This window comes from Mustela erminea, chromosome 11, assembly GCF_009829155.1.
Source record: "Mustela erminea isolate mMusErm1 chromosome 11, mMusErm1.Pri, whole genome shotgun sequence".
Lineage (NCBI taxonomy): Eukaryota > Metazoa > Chordata > Mammalia > Carnivora > Mustelidae > Mustela > Mustela erminea.
In genome coordinates, this window is record NC_045624.1 from 28184294 (window position 1) to 28202485 (window position 18192).

Here is an 18192-nt window from a genome sequence, read left to right on the forward strand (position 1 = left end):
CCATTAGTCCACACTCATACAAGTAAATGTTTGAGCAAACACATGATGAGAAAGATAAACCTCCCTTACAGAAGAGTTCCCAATAGTTAGTGTAGATACTTTATTTGCAAGGAGACAGCTTAATTCACCACCACAAAGGCTGTGCATAGTGACTGCCTATGAGGAGGATGGGACGGGGGTGGGGGCGAGGGAGGAAGACATTGGGTTATCATGGAGAAACCTGATGAATACTCCCTCAGCCAACTGATTGAGGTCAACAGCAAGAGTGATAAATTATGTTCATAGTGTTTTCTCTTAATAAATACTCTGTGGTTTCCTCCAAAAAACCTGGTCTAATCATGATAGGTGTTGCTCCTTTTGTCCACAGTATTTCTTCCCTAGTTCCTCAACTTCTCATCATTTTCCAGGTGACATATTTGGTCTCTGCTGTCTCTTGCATGGAACAGGACAGATATTAAGAATTCATAGAATGATAAAATGTCACAGTTAGCAGGACTCCTGCAGTTTCTGTAACATACCCATTCTATGGACGACTAAATTATAGGTCATGTTAGTTATGGGGCATGTTGGGGGGTGAGGGATAGGTGTACAATGCCTATTGAAAATTGTCTTAACATTAGCACACACAATGCATATGACCTTTGTGCAAGATAGTGAGATGACACAGCTCAAGAGACCTGGAGGGCATGTCAAGGATGACTGTGACCAAGACCAAGGAGGAAGCAAAGGGGAAACGCTCCACTGTTGTGCTTCCTAGTGCTGATACCCGAGCCTGGTTGTCTGTCCTGAGAAATGGAGATGATTTTTCTCTTGTCTTCATTAATAGTTCTTTCAAATGCTCTCTCTTCTTTATGACACAGCCAAAGATGTCTAATCTGCCAAGTGTGGCTTAAATTCAACTCTATACTGTACAGACTTGCTCTGAGTCCAAGATTTAGTTTACATCCCACCCTTTGCCTGCTATTAGCTGTCTGACTCATGGGCTTCCATTTTCCCACCGTACACTGAAGATAATGGATAATCCCTGTGCTGTCTCCCTCACTAGGTTCTTAGGAGTTCCAACAGGCTTATTAGTATAGAAGTTCATGGTAAAGGTAAAGCACAATTGAAATAAATGGGATTGTTACTGCTTCTACCTGGAATGATGCTTCCTGTTTTTATACATTGTGCATTTATCATTCCTTGCTTCAGAACATGATTGTTTTCTAAAAGAAAAATCATTTGCATTCAACAGAGTGAAAAAAAATCAGATTGTTTTCATTTTTTTCAAATGCTAAGCACTTTGCATAGATCGGTGGTAACTTTTTTTTTTTCTTCAAGATTTATTTATTTATTTCAGTGAGAGAGGAGAGTGTGCTGAGGGGAGGAGGGAGGGTGAGGGAGAGAGAAACCCAAGCAGACTCTGTGCCTAACGCACTCCATATGGAGGCTAGGTCTCACCACAAGAGATCAGGCACCAGCCAAAACTACAAGTTGAAGGTTTAACTGACTGTGCCACCCAAGTGCCCCATGTCAGTGGTGACCTTTAAAGGTCACCTAGACCACCAACTAGACCACCATGTCACGGGACACCAGGCTGGCCAACTTGGTAGAGCATATGACTCTTGATCTTGGGGTCGTGAGCCTGAGCCCAACGTTGGGTATAGTGATTACTTTAAAAAAATATATTAGTACCCTTTGGTCATGGTTAACAGTTGGATAAAGATTTTTTTAATTAAAAATATAGTTATAGTTGGGTGTGGTGCAAAAATAATGAATACTGTTATGCTGGAAATTAAATAAATAAATAAATAAATTAATAAATTAATAAATAGTTGGTCAGTTCAATGACAATGGTATTTTCCTTCCTTCCTTTGCTTCAGATATTGTTTATTTCTTAGATAAGGCCACTTGAATACTCAGTGCTTTCTGTCAGAATGAGAGCCAGGCAGAACCCAGAGGATGGAGCCCCTGCCCACTGGGAAATACTCCCCCAGAGGGAGAGATGCACACCAGGACCAGACTAAAGTCTCGCCATTATAGGAACAGAGGAGGTTGCCTGCTGCCCTTCCTAGATAAGCATTTTACTTCTCCCATCTTTCTTCCTTTGTTTTTCCTTTCGTTTGTTCTGTTCTGGCTGGCTGACTGTTCTCATACAAGGGAAGTCCATGGACCAACCGACTGCCTCTGGACTTTGACATTTGTACATCCTCAAGGCTCCTTTAAGCCAAAATCTGAAATGTTCCAAACTGGGACTGATTAAATCAGTCCGAGTCAATCTAAATTTTAAAAGCTAAATGAAATAATACCCACAACATTTTAATTTCACGTCTTCAAGTCTTCAGTATAGTTTCCTCATAACAACTGTAGCCAGATGAGGGAGAGGTTAGTGAACACTGTTAGAGACTGAGAATTGAATACCTTCATCATCATTACAATCATTACTCATGAAAATAAGAGTAGAAAGGAATCATGTGCTACACGTATTAGCACTTTCCTGGCATGGTGGTGCTGTATCAGCACCTGTTCCTCCAAACTCTGAGATGTTAGTGATCCTCATTACAGATTAGAACTAGCAAGAGAAATACTATGAGCCCATAAATCTCAGTTCAAAGTCAACCTACCTCTTTGCCTTGAGCATTTCAGGCTGCTATTTTAAACTATTATTCAGTATCCCTCTTAGTACTTAAAAGAACCTCCTCTTTGGAAGGATTTTTCCCCCAGTGATACAACAAAGTATACATGCAAATGCTTAGATCTGTGAATAGTGAAATATATCACCACATAGTGTGAGGCATCCATGTGAATTTAGGACTAAAAACAATATGATCACATAAGGTATGAGTATTAGTATGAGTACGAGGATAGCAGATTCTGATATGATCTACTCTCATAGCATTATGGTCAGAATGTGCTTTTTACTAATTATACTCCCAGGGGCAGACAGAAGAACCTTATCCAGAGCAAGAAAGCTGGAGTAATGGAACTCTCTCCCTCAGAAATGTGCGACTGAAGGAAACGTGCATACTTAAAACATTTATGATATGCTCTGTATCTAAAAGAGGTTTTTGAATGGATGTGGGCGCTGTTGCCTTTAATTCAGAATTTTCTGCTTTCTAATTTGGAGTCAAAATGTGTAATAGAGTTAAGGGAATTTTGAATACTTCTGAATTTAACAAAGAGAAAGATGACTGTGGCCATTTCACTGCTTGGAAATAATAGGAGCGTTGTTTTTTTTTTAGAACAATGAGGGGTTGGGTTTTTTTTTTTTTCATTTTTTTAAAAGAGTTAGATAAACTATTATTAGAAGCTTTTGAAAATTTTATATCTTTGTGACATTTTCATTGTTCACATTTCTCTCCCACCCCAACTTATGAATTATTCCTCTTCCTGGGCTTTGGTAATATTTTTAAGATGGGCTAATCTAGTTCGAAGGCTCTAGTTCTGTTTATTTCCTTTTGCTTTTGCTTTTTCTATGTGAATACAATATAATTATTCTACTTTGTACAAAATTGGTAAATACATATTTTTGCAACCTAATCATCACAGGTGTACTCAAACCTATTTTTTTAGGTTTTTGAGACTATATAATTCACTTAACCTACTGCAAATGTTTTTGAGAAGCTTCACTTTAAGAACATTTTCACTCAAATGGAAAACTGTAGAAATTTCTGCATAAGTGCCCAAGTAATAAGGAATATATTACACAGTGAAAGAAAGATATGTATTGTTAAAAATACCTGGGATAAGGGGTGCCTCGGTGGCTCAGTGTGTTAAAGCTTGTGCCTTCAGCTCAGGTCATGATCCCAGGGTCCTGGGATCGAGCCCCACATCGGGCTCTCTGCCCAGCGGGGAGCCTGCTTCCCCCACTCTCTCTCTGCCTGCCTCTCTGCCTACTTGTGATCTCTGTGTGTCAAATAAATAAATAAAATATTTTTTAAAAATGTGGTCTTATTAAGTAAAAAATATTTAAAAAAAATAAAATTAAAAAATTAAAAAACCTGGGATAAGTTCTGTGTTTGTAGAATGATGCCCTACGTTCCCTGATGATCAGTTACAGACTGACTTCGAACTTGCAGTGCTGGAGCTGAAGTAGAAATTGTTATTACGGTTTCGAACTGAGGAGACCTGCCATTGTTTTAAATCTCCGAAGATTCTTATGCACAGATTATCATAAACCAGGATATCACAGTCCCACTCTTGATTATTTCTTCGAGGCAAGCTTTTGTAGGTTATGAGAAGCGCACTTTCAAATTAAGTCAATTATACTGTAGCTTCTAGTTCATCCTTGAGACTGGAATAGAATAGTTAAGAAATCGTCTCCTTGTTAAATAGACACCATGACAGTGTTTGCATAGTGTCTTGTTAACCTCCCGTGGAAGGTTAAGCGGCTTCCTCTGCATCTAAATCCGTTGCTGTGGAAAATGACTGCAGCATTGCACACACCTACCCGTGAATAGGGAGAGTGAAGACTTGCACCTGTGGGATTAGGTGTAGCAGCAGGAAGTAAGAGCATTTGCAGCGTGTAATTAACAAGGAATTTTTTTTCTCTCTTTCTCAACAGCATTTTCAACTCACTAGGTTAACTGGTGATTAATGGTTGAAAAAAAATTGCTGGAGCCTACACCCTTACCCAAACTTACTCAGTCACTGTTCTATTCTCTTACTTTCGCACCCAATGTCAGGGGCACTCCCCTGAAGGTCCTTCTTTTCCTTCCTCTTTTATTGATTTCTTGATGCTCATGGGCGAAGTTTTTAGATGTTTGTGTCCTTTTACTATAACTTTGTTAGCCAAATTTTTTTTTAATCAAATTAGAATTCGAGAATTCCTATTTTGATTTAGAGATTACAATCCTAATAAACAAGATGGAGGAGTTAGTGCTTGGTAAACCATGGATGTCAGAGCTTTAAATGAGGGAATAAAAAAAAAAAACACATGGACTCTAAGTGGCGTTAAATCCATAAAGTGCTTGCTACTTGGTTTTTAATTGTTCTCCTCTCCTATTCATTAAGAAAACTATAATTACCATTTAGAAAAGATTTCTAAATATAGGTCTGCAGAATACAGTATTCTTGATAAAAACTCATCCAAATCAACAGTTCCTGAAGTTTACTAGATATCTGTTTGCTAAGGCTAGTGGACGCCCACCTGCACCAGCACATGTAACAATTTGTCATCTCTGCCGGGCAGTGACAGGCATCCCATTTACTGACACACCCAAAAAAACCAAAACCAAACAAACCAAAACAAACAAACAAAAAAACCCAAACCTTAAGAGAGTATGTTCAGTTTCTGCTTTTTAGCAGAACTTCATTTCCTACTAAGACTCTATGGAATGATGGAATCAAATGCATAACATGTAATAATGGAATTAGATGCAGTGACTTCCAAAGTATGTAAATTTTACTGCCATAAAACAGAGTCTTTGCACAAAGGAGCACTGAACCAGCAATAATGTCTTCTATCCAAACACATTTGTACTATAAGTAGAAACTGTTTAAAAGGAAAATTACATCTTTTTCAGCAATTTATCAGAGATAATTACCCTTCATACACTAAAGGAAGGATAAAGAACTATAATTCTAATTGGTAAATGTCACCAACTGTTGCAGTTACTTTTACTTGTGTATATTCTTTTAATGATTATAGTCTCATGCCACAGCTACATGAAAATATATTCACTAGGTGTGAAATTCCCATATGTCACAGTTTCAAGAATAGGTAAACAGCTCAAAGATAAAGAAAGAAATAATGCTAATGAGAAATGTAAGAATTCAAGGTTTTGTTTTCCAGGCAAGTGGATCTTAATTTGCCAAAAGGGGAAGAACATAATTTTAAAAAAAAAAAAAAAAAAAAAGCCCTTAATTTTGTTGAAATAAACTTTTAAATGAGCTTTACTTCACACCCTCAACCAGAGATTCTTATTTCCTTAGGAAGTGTAGAACTGTCTCAACCTACAGATTTCAGTATCTTCTCCCTTGGGTCTGCCAAAGGGAACAGCATTTAATTTTCTTTTAGGCTTAAACCATAAAGTGTTTGTTAGTTTTAGATGTTAGAAGATAAACTCTTCCTGGATGGGGTTTCATTATGTCGAATGTTATCTCGAAAGGGATTAAAGAAATAGGACAAAAGACCTTAGAATCTATGGCAAGTGTTTAAAGTCACTATTCCCCAGTCCTCCAAGCTATAGCTTGGTTTCCAATGAGTCTGATGGGTCAAGTGATTGACAAGATTAAATTTGTAAGCCTACTCTTCTGGCGAAAGAAATAAAAATGGGGTTTGGCGGGTGTGAGAAATAGTAGAACAAGCAAGCCTCTTGTTTGCATATTCTTTAACCCCCAGTTTCGCTAAGCTGTGCCCAACTGCCTTGTTATTATGTATATCATAGTAGTATGTTTCCAGGCACCTGATGGAACCTCCGATGCTGAGCTACCTTCCTGTACACGATCCATTATGCGTAGAAAAATGTTCTTTTTCCTTTTCATCCTGTGGCAGTATGTTTTCTGAATGTTCTCATTTTTTGGTGTTTTGACAAAGTTTGCGAAACATGGAGAGAAGTATTTATCTTATGGGTTAGCTGTCTTCAAGTATTAATAGTAGTAAACTTTGTGCAAATTACCCTGCCTCTTCACGGGAAAAACTGATCTAATAACACCTCCTCCCCTCCTCGCCCCCAAAAAGAAGAAACAACCTAGGTTTCTCTCTTGGTTAGCCTTGTCATTTTGTTTAAACTTTCAGACATTGCTTAAGAGAATTATGCATAAAAATAGTGAAGAAATGAATAGAAGTTGCCTCCATTAGGTTTGAAACATACTCCCTACCTTGTATGTGCGTGTTCATCAAGGGAAGACCAGTGAAGACATCTTACAAAGACATAAGTAGTTGTTTCAAATTATAGCTAATAACCGTTTGTTTTATTGGGTCATGTTTGAAAGGATCTTTGAATTTATGTGGTATATATTTCCCTTTAGGCCAAATATAAGAGCAGTAAGAGCTTCCTGTGAGTCTTATTACCCAGAACTAACTTCGTTACCAAAAAATCAAAGTAATTTTTATTAATGAGATGTGTACTTCCTATACTGGGCACTGCTAAAGAGATGGGCAGTTTTATCATGGTTTATAAAATACACTCCCCTCACCAAAAAAACAATAAGAACGTTGTCCTTTTAAGGAGAAGCGCTACCACAACACTCAGAGGTATGCCTTGTTTTTCCTGCAGTGGTAATAGTGAAACGGCCCATATTCTCTTTCACCTCATTTCTCTGCAAGATTTTAGCAAAATGAGTCTGTTGATGGAGGTTGTCAGTACATTCTATGGATAGGAGATGATACAAGACTGGCTTATTTGGGCATCAGTTCCACCATTTTGTTAATGCCATCTTCTAAGCAAATGAATGACTCAATACAGATTATGGATCAACCCCAAGTGGAGATCATTCAAATCATTTAATAACTAGTCTAGCTCTTTGAAACTCAAAAAAGAACTAAAGATAAGTCCGGAAGGAAAACCCTTTAGAAGCCATTCAGGTTTTTGTCCCTTCCTGGTACTGGCTTTGTAGACTCTGCTCTATTTCCCCTAACATTACAAGACACCAGATGCTGGATAACTTCAGAAGGTTACCTAATTCACACTTTAAACTCTTCCTATGAAATCGGTTCATCAGTATTCTTACTGTATTTCTAAAATAAAACAGATCTTTGAGCTAGTATTGATAAATAGGAATGAGCAGAACCAATGGGTGATCCTCAAAATTTTGGTTTCCATTTCAGTTTGTAATCCATTAAATTGTTTTGCCCAAGATCTTCCTAATAATCTTTTATTCAAATTAATAAGAAAATTTAGCTTATATGCCTTGAACACCTACAGTAGTTGAGGAAAGCAGTCCAAGGAAAACTAGCATTTTGGGTTTTAACATATATGTATAACCAGCCAGAAATAGTGACAATAACTTATATTGCCAATTAGGAAATCATTATTTCAAGTGGGGACTTTAAAAAAAAAAAAAAACATTCATTTATACTTGGCGTATTAACCTTTCAAGATAGCCCTTAAAGAAAGAAGATACCTGGTTAGTTTATAACCACACATCTCTACTTCTTTTACTAATGACCTCAAATTACAGTCATCAATAATAAACTTTTATTTATTTACATTATGGAATTTACCGAAGGTGCTCATTGTCGATTTGGTATTGAGCATATTTTACTAATGTAATTTTTGAAATGATATTGGGAATTATTTTCTAAGGTTCTGATTAAATAAATAATGCTTTCACAACTGAGACCTGATCTTTTATTCCCCATGCTTTTCCCTCACAACAGAAACCGGGAATGGATCTAGCAGACACCTACATTATGTTTGTTCGGCAAAACCAGGATATTCTTCGAGAAAAGGTCAATGAGGAAATGTATATAGAAAAGCTGTTTGATGTAAGTAACTGTCCTTGCAAGGCTTCCCGGCATCGTAGAAATAGGTGTAGAAAAAATTGCATTTTGATGGTGTGCTTGCAAAGCAGACTCCTTTTCCGATCCTTTTTCTTCTATACAGCTAATGTAGTTGATATTTTTATTTCTCTGACTGTTGACAGAAGCCTAATTGGCTTCTTTTGTACATGAAAACTGTCACTGTTAGAATGAGAGTCTCAAAAACCTTCGAAGGTTAATTTTAACAAGCAAGATGATAACCAGTTTGTCACTGTGTACAGCATTCTTTTACTCGCCTTTGCCGCATTCCATAAACAGAATCATGTTATAACGGATTTGGCTCTTCCTGTAAAAGTTTTTTGAGTCGATAGGATGCTCTTTAGTTAAACCAAGACCAAAGCGGCAGTAAAGGCAAGTACCTGCCATTCTCCTTTCTGGAACATTTTTTATCTTGGTTTACAGCGCTGATGGCGTGCTAACAACATAACCCTGTAGTTTTATCAGGACAGAAGTCTTCACTGACCCATGGCAACTCCCAGAAATGGGGGATTGTGGTTTAAAGAGCATGATCATTAAGTTTCATTTGTCGAGTACCTGCAAAGGAAACTAAGAGAGCAACCCGTTTCAATCACGACGTTGTCACTCATTTATAATTATTTAACAGTCAAGTCCAAGGAAAATGGTTTGCCGGGATGTAATTTCACGTAACTCAGCACAGCGCTGGTTCTGAAACGGAATATTGGCTTTGAACTGTATTTATTTACGCGCATCTCCCCTGCATTTTAGAAATGCTTTTCTGGCAGTTTCATTTAATTATGCAAGTTACCGCAAATGTTTTCATAACAGCAATTCACGGGCTTCGTGGTGACACTCCGCAGTGGTACGTACGGAAGGTCTTGCTGCGTCACCCTCTCCGCCATGGTCTGTGGCGTCAGTGTTCGCTGTTTGTCAGGTCGGGTGGTCAAAAGGAGTCTTCCCTCTCAGATTTTGTGCTTCAAGCCTCTACCCGGGCTGTTTTACAATAAAAGTATCATCTGTTTTAATAAGCTAAGTGTTAATACGTGTGAAAAAAATGATTTCCTAAAAGCTTTTGATGCCCTGCAGGGGTAGAAAAATTATCATCTATCCAGCTGGCTCTTTTACAAAATACTGAAACCATATTAGCAACTTCTGCTTCCATTTGGTATTGCTCTGAATGTGCAAGCATATGTTTTACTTCCAGATCCTCTTTGACTCTTTTTTGCTTATGTGGTAATTTTCAGAAATGCTGAACAGAATAAGAAAATTGGATTGATGTTATACCCTTTATGTTTATTCTTTGTATAGCTAAAGCATGTATTCTATGATGAGAAAAAGGTAGACTCATCTGGAAATAGGCCATTGTATGTAGGGGAGAGAGAGAGAGAGAGTGAATGTGTGTGTGTGTGTGTATGTCTGTCTTAACATGTTCAATTTTTCATCTTGGTGATCTATTTACTACAAAGCTTGCCATCAATTCATAACAGAGGTCGAATTTCTTTCTCTATCAAGATATAACCTACTTTGGGGCATCTGGGTGGCTCAGTGGGTTAGAGCCTCTGCCTTCAGCTCAGGTCATGATCCCAGGGTCCAGGGATCAAGCCCTTCATCGGGCTCTCTGCTCAGTGGGGAGCCTGCTTCTCTGCCTACTTGTGATCTTTGTCTGTCAAATAAATAAATAAAATCTTAAAAAAAAAAAAAAAAGATATAACCTACTTCAACTCCCTCCCATTTACCAAACTTTTTTCAAAGACTTTTGGTGTGGCCATAGGAACCAACAGAGCTAACTAAAGTGGATGCAAGGAGGGCAACACTAAAATTAGGTATAGTTTAGAGGAACCCAGCTGGCTTCATTGGTAGAGCATAAAACTCTTGATATCAGGATTGTGAGTTCAAGGCCCATGTTGGGCGTAGAGCTTACTTTAAAAAGAAAAACACAAAATTATGTCTAGTTTAATTGTCCTGTTTAGGTATACTTTTCTTTGATGCTTAAACATCTGACATGGCTGTAAGTTAGCTATTGAAAGGAATGCTTGACAAGCAATACTGTTTTGGTTGTGAAGGTTCTGTCATTTTGCATATCCCCAGTAGGATACTGGACTTATTATTTGTGAAATAGTAATAATGTCCTTAAACATTCTAATATTTTTAAATTGCACATTTTTATTACTGTAATTAAAAATAAAAAGTAGACCCTAATTCTATTGATATGTCATCAAGAATAACATGTATGAGGGGGTACTAAGAGCCCCTAATTAGCCAAGACTGAATTTGCCTCAATTATAGTTAGTAAATGAGAGGTTATCAAGTATGTGTTGAAAGGTAAAGTAGAATGTGTATCTTAAGCAACAGATCATTACTGAGAGGCATTATATAATTATTGGAAATCCTCTTGGCTGGAGCTTAAAATAATATTGTTAGGTGTCAAGAAACAGTTGAAAATAATGACCCTATAAATACTGTTGGCAACCTTAGTCTATTAGAGGAAAAAGATTGATGAGAACGATTTTACTCAGGCATCATGACAAACTTTTGCTATTCCAATTAAAGTAAGACGTGAATAGAAGGAAAGAAAGGAAGGAAACAGACACTCATAACTTCAGATGCAGAGGAAAATGTGCGCACACACACACATACCCGCACATGCCCCACAGCAAGTCAACACTTAGTGGCTTAACCAACCCCAATAAGGGCATAGGGCATCCAGTTTCTGGGCATGGGCTATGAAGGATGGGCTTGGGGAGGGGGTAGAAAGGATGGTGGGGCTGAGTGATGGACACTGGGGAGGGTATGTGCTATGGTAAGTGCTGTGAATTGTGTAAGACTGATGATTCACAGACCTGCACCCCTGAAACAAATAATACACTATATGTTAATTTGAAATTTTTTTTTTAATTCAAAACATTTTCAAAAGGATAGGCCTTTAACCAAAATAAGATTTGCTCAGTTTTGGAAATACCACAAATTGCAACATTTTTATATAAAACAGTTATTCTGAAGACACCTATCCATCCTACCTCCAATACCAACACTTTAACACTTGTGTGTTTTACTAAATAATCTTTTTTCTGCATGGTGCTCTACTCATGGGGAAAAAAAAAAAAAAACTATTGAAAATTCTGGCAAACTTACCTGGAGAATAGTAATTAGTTGTGGTGTTTCTGATCTCAAAAACTTTTTGATCCACTAAGCATCTTAATTGTTCCTGATATTTGTAGTGAAATACTTTAGGGTTCTATTTAAATAACTATACCAGTGACTAAGGCCACATAATGGCAATTACCCTAGATTTGTGTCCATCCCATTTGGGATGCACCGACAAAGGAGAATGTAGCTCCTACAGCTGTCCATATACAACCCACAGAACCACAAGCCATGACCCAGGTCCTGAGCATCTCGCACAGCTAGTATTATTGTTCTGGCCTCCGCCCATAGTCTTTGTGCTCCTTATTGCCAAAGTCTTAGGGAGGATTAAAATTTGTATTCCCTGCAAGGCCCTAAAATAGGATAATCTTACACTTTTACATTAAATCTTGAAATAGTAAAGCTAAATGTACCCTTGGAAGACCAAAAAAGTTAATATTAAGGCAAATAACCAAGACATTCTACTTCATTCCATAAATGGTTAACCTTCTGAAACTTTTTTTTGCATAACACAGAAATAATTTTCTAGAGGTCTAAATAAACAATAGCAGATTCATGCTATTCATAGAAGGAACTGAGTTTGTTTTAAGGTATATCCGTAATCTCCAATTATCAAAATAGTAATCCGAGCCCGAGCTGTCACCACCGTTCCCAGAGCACCTCCATGTACCAGGCAATGAGCTCGGCGCTTCACTTTCATCATTTCTAACCTGCTGTCCAGATGCCATCATCCCCACTTGACCTCATTCTCAGGTTAAGGACACTCTCCCACTCACTCAGAGAAGGTAAGTGACTTGTTAAGTGTTGAATCAGACTTCAAAATTGCATCTCTCCAGTTTCAAAGTCTATGCTATCTCTACCATCCTTTAGACTTACAAAATCTGAAGTGGTAAAACAGTACTGGGGTGGGGGGGGACGGGTTGCAGCCATGGACCAGGAATCTGCAAACCTGATTCCCAGCCACAGTTCCACCATGGATTGTCAGAGTGAGTTTCAAGAAGGTATGTCCCCTGCTTCAGACACAGTAGAGTTGGTACGTGTAAACTGAAGAAATTAGTCTAGAACTCCAGATGGTTTCTGAGATATCTTCCAGATTTTAAACCAATAGATTAAGTTCATTTTAATTTAAGCAGTGGTGACAAAAATTAGTGGATGGTTGAATGCTAAGGCTTGTACCCCCGGTAACCATCAGTAAGTTTTTTGGTCATAGCTGAGTAAAGGAAGGTATCCCCGCCACAAAGCAATAGCGAGTGCAGTAGATAAGGTAGAAGAGAGATTAAAAATGCTGTGCCATATGACACTCTCTGTATCTACCACAAGGGCTCTGAACCCCAATGTAGAAAATTGATTGGAACTCCGCTACTTCATATCCATGCTAAATCTTTCCGAGTGACCAGAATATTTTCAACAGAGACTATCTCTTCCTCTCAAATGGTCATCGTTACACATGTGAAGTTTAAAATCCACATGTTAAATTCACATTTTCAGTTTAGAAAAATGTGTCTTCTCTGGATAAGAGAAATCTTAAGGAAGTTTCCTGTAGTAAGATCATAGATTCACCCAAAATGTTTCTCTGCTTTGTATGCAATCTCTCTTACCCCAGTGTGTTCTTTTTCTTCTATATGAAATATCATTGTCAGCAACCTTTGATAGTTTTTAATCAAACCAGAACCATCTACAACTCATCTGATCCCAATCCAGAAGTATGACAAAGATTTTTCAATGCTTAAATTCCATTTTTTATGTCTACTATGGTATGATATTTCTTCCCTCACGCTCAGGCTTCAGGACACACAGTGGCAGCCACTGACGCCCGTGTGTCACGAGAGATGCTGGACAGTCCCTTCAGAGCTTTGGATCCCTGGGTTGGATCACGGGGATATCTCCAAAGTCAAAACTGACATCTGCAGTAATTTCCCAAGAGCACCCTCTGTGGTTGTTTCATAATGTCCAAGAATATCACAACCTGAAGGTAGTTAGAGGTTGACTGAAATACATCTTATTGTCCAGGATGCATACTAAACCTGCCTACCCCTCTACCCTTTGTACATTTATTGGGCATTACCCTTCTTGAGTCCCTTTGAAACAATTTCATTTCAGCTCTCGTGTTGCTGAAGACACATCAGGGTGCAGCATTTAATTGATAAATCATGCAGATTAAACGTTCTCTTGTGTTATAAACTGATTAAATATTTAATTGTTGAAGAGTTTCATCTCAACGAGATTTTTTTTAAATATTGTTGTGATGTCTTGTGAAATTAAAAGTAATTCTTTAAATGATAGTTAATCAGTTATATTCATCTAAGTAGTATTTTATAAAGGATTAATTTCTCAGGACTTTCCTTGAAAAGAATTCTTTTCACTAAAGAAACTCTAAATTAAACACTTTAAGTAAAATTGGCCTAAACTATATAAATGAGTTCAGTAGCCATTTTAAGATACGGTAACATACAAAGAAAAAAACTGAACCTGTTACAAGAGAATATGTTTCTCAAAATACAACTCATTTTCCATTTCTGTGCTGTTGTCTCTGGACTCTCAAATAAGAAAGGGCAGAAATGCTCAGACTTTTTAAGTGTAGTGTTTTACACCAGTGCCCAAACTTTCTGTCTCAGGAATTTATCCATCCTCAGTAAGATCAACACTACTATTTTTAACTTATTTAAAGATTCAGTTTATTATCATGTTGATTTCATGAGAGTATTTGAAATCAAAATCAACAGAGCATGGATAGGAGTAGCTGCTAGATACAACTTTCCTTCCAGGATGCCCTTGGTGGTATATATTTAGAATCGAATGTCTACTCTTTCAGTCCTTTCCTTTGGATAAATTTCTTTGTGTGTGTAATCATCCTCGTTATTGGGAATGCAGGCTGCAGCCCATTAAGCCTGAAGACTTCTTTGTCTTCTTGCATTTCTTACAATTCTGGGATATTATAGGTATATTCTCTTTTAATGTTGATTTAAAAATAGTTTTTCTCTTCATTAATCTTCCACTTTCAAATGACTCTGAAGTTGTTACATGAACTACATAAATTAGTATAGATTCCCATTACAGAGGATTTTCTTTTTGGTGTTGTCTCTATAGCAAAAGAATTCAGATGTAAGACATTAACTGTTAGACCATTATGCCCAACCATGGTTTTTCTGTCAACATGCAAAGCGAAAAGTGAATATCATTGTCCTGTCGTTACCATTATTTTCCTTCTTTGTCATTAGAAAGGGATGGATGATGTAGGTCCATCGATATACTGGCGGCTATTTGAGATCACATGTTTCTAAACATGGTGATGTTATGTACGCTGGTACCTTTCTGTGTACTAAAGGCAGATAAAAAGTTCAATCTCCATTTTTGATCTGTGTTACCTTTAGCACTGTGTGATTTAGCTGCTGAGACACATTGTTTCCAAAGTGTTTTTGGGTTTTGTTCTGTCTTTTTAGTTGTTTGAATTTCTGGTTCGTCTTACCTACAGTACTTGGACTCACACTGAAGTCCTTTGACCTCTTTTAAGATAGTCATAGTCAAACCCATTCCCTAGATTGCCTTGTTTGCCTCAGGAAATGCCATACAGACCTTGCTCCTTGACTTTTTTTTTTTTATCCCGTCAAAGTTTGTTTCTTTTTAAAACCTCCCCTCTCGAATTAAGCTGTCTGGCTCATCTTTGTTAATAATCCTTATTTTAATGTGAAGTTATTATTTGTAAGTATAAGAATTTATAAAAGAATCTACTTTTGATGTACGGTGGGTGCCAAAATAGCTTTGGCAAGTCCAGACGCAGCTTAGGGCAGCCAAAGGCCCCCTCATTTGAATCTAAGCTGTTGGTGAATTAAAAACCTGAGAAACTTGAGCTACGCGTGCCTAATCGCCTAAAAGAAACTCAGCAAGAAAATGTCGTGTAGCGGGTTGATCTGATTTCTTTGATAATTCAAAAGGATCTTCAAGAACTATGTGGACTTCTTACTTATATTCTTGAAATGTGATCATGAAACACAATTGTCATTTGGCACATTCCCAGAAATACGCATCTTTGCATGAGGCACCTGGACATATGTGGCAGGTCTGGTAGAATCAGCTAATTAACAACACAGGCTTAAACAGGCACCTCATCTGGCGATGCAGCCAGTTGCCTGATGGTGCTCAGCAGGGTTGGGTAGTGCTTTTTATTTTTCTATCCTAATGGTCTGCTGCCCACCTAATTTTGCCTTATTGTCAGTCACTACTTACCGCAGCTTGGGGCCCTCCCAGGAGGCTAAATTATTATCAAAGGATTAGGGAGATGTAGCCTTGCAGCTCTGACATTTCTGATTACTTGTCTATGCCAGAACACTAATTAGCTGTGACTAATTAAGAAAAATGTCCCTGCCATAGAAAACCATTTAAAAGAACTGAGGAGTAGAAAAGCAATTCAAAAGCTGAGCAGTGCTCAGATTTGCCGATGCTCTTTAGATTTCCACCAGAGCCTTAACTCACCTTTAATTGTGCTCAGAATTTAAAAAAAAAAAAGAAGAAGAAGAAAGAAAGAAAGAAAGGAAAAAAAAAAAAGAAAATCACACATGTGAACTGATCTGAGGTTTTTCCTTGAAGAAGGGGGAAAGGAATTGTTGTTGAGCACCTAAAATCCCTTAGCAGTGGTAAAATTGTCTTTGAGGAATGGAAGATGACAAAACGTTCATTTCCATCGAGCAGTTTTCCTCCACAGCAAATGTGTAAATGTACATTGGCATTCATTCACCCACGCCAATATCAATGACTTTATAGTCACTGAAGAACGTAGAATATTCTCTTGACTGATTTTATAAAAGATAGTTAAAATGAGGACAACACATTGAGCATTTTCGAAGTTCATTAGTATTGATTTCACGCTACTTCCACATTGAAGATCTTCTGGAAGATCTGACTTCCCCACACAGAGCCTGGTTTTTCCACAGCAACTCCACATGCTTGTACAGCAACTGGCCACTAGTAACTCATTCATGAAAATACCTGGGCTTCCCCAGAGACCAGCATCTCGGTCTGTTGACCAGTGCCAAGTTTTCATAGAACTGGGAGCTGCTACTCACCTTCCCTTTGGACCTAACTTCATCAGCATATGACACATAACCTGAAGCCATTTCCTGTGGTGGCTTTTTCAAGTCCTCCTCTGTCAGTCTTCCCCTGCATCCCTGTCTATGTTCACCAATGATATGGCAGCGAGAACGCCACTGTTAGACTAAGTCCAGCTGGAAAAAAAACTGTTTAAGGAAGTGGCTATTGTGGTAAAACCATGATTGGGTGTGTTTATTGAGTGGATTGAAAGGAAACTCTATAAAGAGAAGTGTTCAAAGGTACTTATAAACACCTAGAGAGGCCCTTAATTTCCTGATGATGACCCAGCACTAGGTAAGAGTCCATCTAAATTTTCCTGTATTAATCTGGGCAAAATATTTCATTTGAAATAGAGTTCTAACCCCACCTCCCCTGAATTCTTCATGCTATTTTTTAAACCCATTTCTTCTTTTCCTCTCAGTGGCGAAAAAAAACAGGTAGCCAGCATCCTCTAGGGAGTAATCCTTCCTGTATATGAAGACTGTTATTAAGGCGCTTGTCATACTTGTCCACTCTGGGATAAATAATCCCTATTTGTTTCACTTCTCTTCATAGGCCCCTTTCCTAGCCCTTTAATCATCTTTGTGGCTGTCCTTTGAAACTTCTCTAAGCGTTCTCTGTCATGGCTTAGGGTTTTGACTCAGGAATCAGATGCGGTGTTTGAATGCGGCTGGACAAGATTCTTTCAGGCCATGTTCCTTCTGTGCATTCTGATAAATAACATTCCCATACTTTGGCTCTACAGATGCTCATAAATGTGGTTCCATATACTCCCCACATTTTTTTGTGTCAACGTGTTGACGTTCCCCTCAGTTAACTGCCTGCACTATACGCAAATAATGTATTTGTTTATTGTTGGAGAATGTCCATTCCGTTGATTTTTTTTTAAACATTTTTTTAAAAAGATCTTATTTATTTATTTGACAGACAGAGATCATAAGTAGGCAGAGAGAGGGGGGAAGCAGGCTCCCCACTGGGCAGAAAGCCAATGTGCGGCTTGATCCCAGGACCCTGGGATCATGACCCGAGCTGAAGGCAGAAGCTTGACCCACTGAGCCACCCAGGCGCCCCCAGTTGATGTTTTAGATGCATAAGGAAATCTCCAATTCACTGTTCAATTACTATGCGTAAAGCCTGGTGGGGAATGTTGGGGTAAAAAGGTTTGGTATTGTTTTGTCCCACAGAGTTGGGTATCTCTGTCACGAGGACAATGGATTCTAATTAAAATAGGAAATTGAGGGTGCCTGGGTGGCTCAGTGGGTTAAGCCTCTGCCTTCAGCTCAGGTCATGATCCCAGGATCCTGGGATCGAGTCCCGCATCAGGCCCTCTGCTCAGTGGGGAGCCTGCTTCCTCCCACCCCACCCCCGTCTGTCTCTCTGCCTACTTGTGATCTCTCTATCAAATAAATAAATAAAATCTTTAAAAAATAATAATAAAATAAAATAGGAAATTGAAACTCCCCTTATTAACCATTTGTTCATCCAGCCAATATTTATTCCATAGAGGCCACACACTATGTGGCAACATCAAAGAAGATATA

The 18192-nt window shown here is 38.1% G+C and overlaps 1 protein-coding gene across 21 annotated transcripts in view; it reads left to right on the plus strand.

Annotated features, from left to right (window-relative positions):
- CADPS2 (calcium dependent secretion activator 2) overlaps nucleotides 1-18192 on the plus strand; it is a 535725-nt gene that overhangs the window by 500059 nt on the left and 17474 nt on the right. For 19 of the 21 annotated variants that reach the window (XM_032305737.1, XM_032305741.1, XM_032305748.1 and 16 more), the window contains one exon: nucleotides 8303-8410. In XM_032305737.1, coding sequence (XP_032161628.1) covers nucleotides 8303-8410 — 108 coding nt within the window. Of the gene's footprint in view, nucleotides 1-8302; nucleotides 8411-9250; nucleotides 10012-18192 lie in introns of those variants that run through there. The other 2 variants (XM_032305740.1, XM_032305750.1) reach the window with 2 other exon arrangements.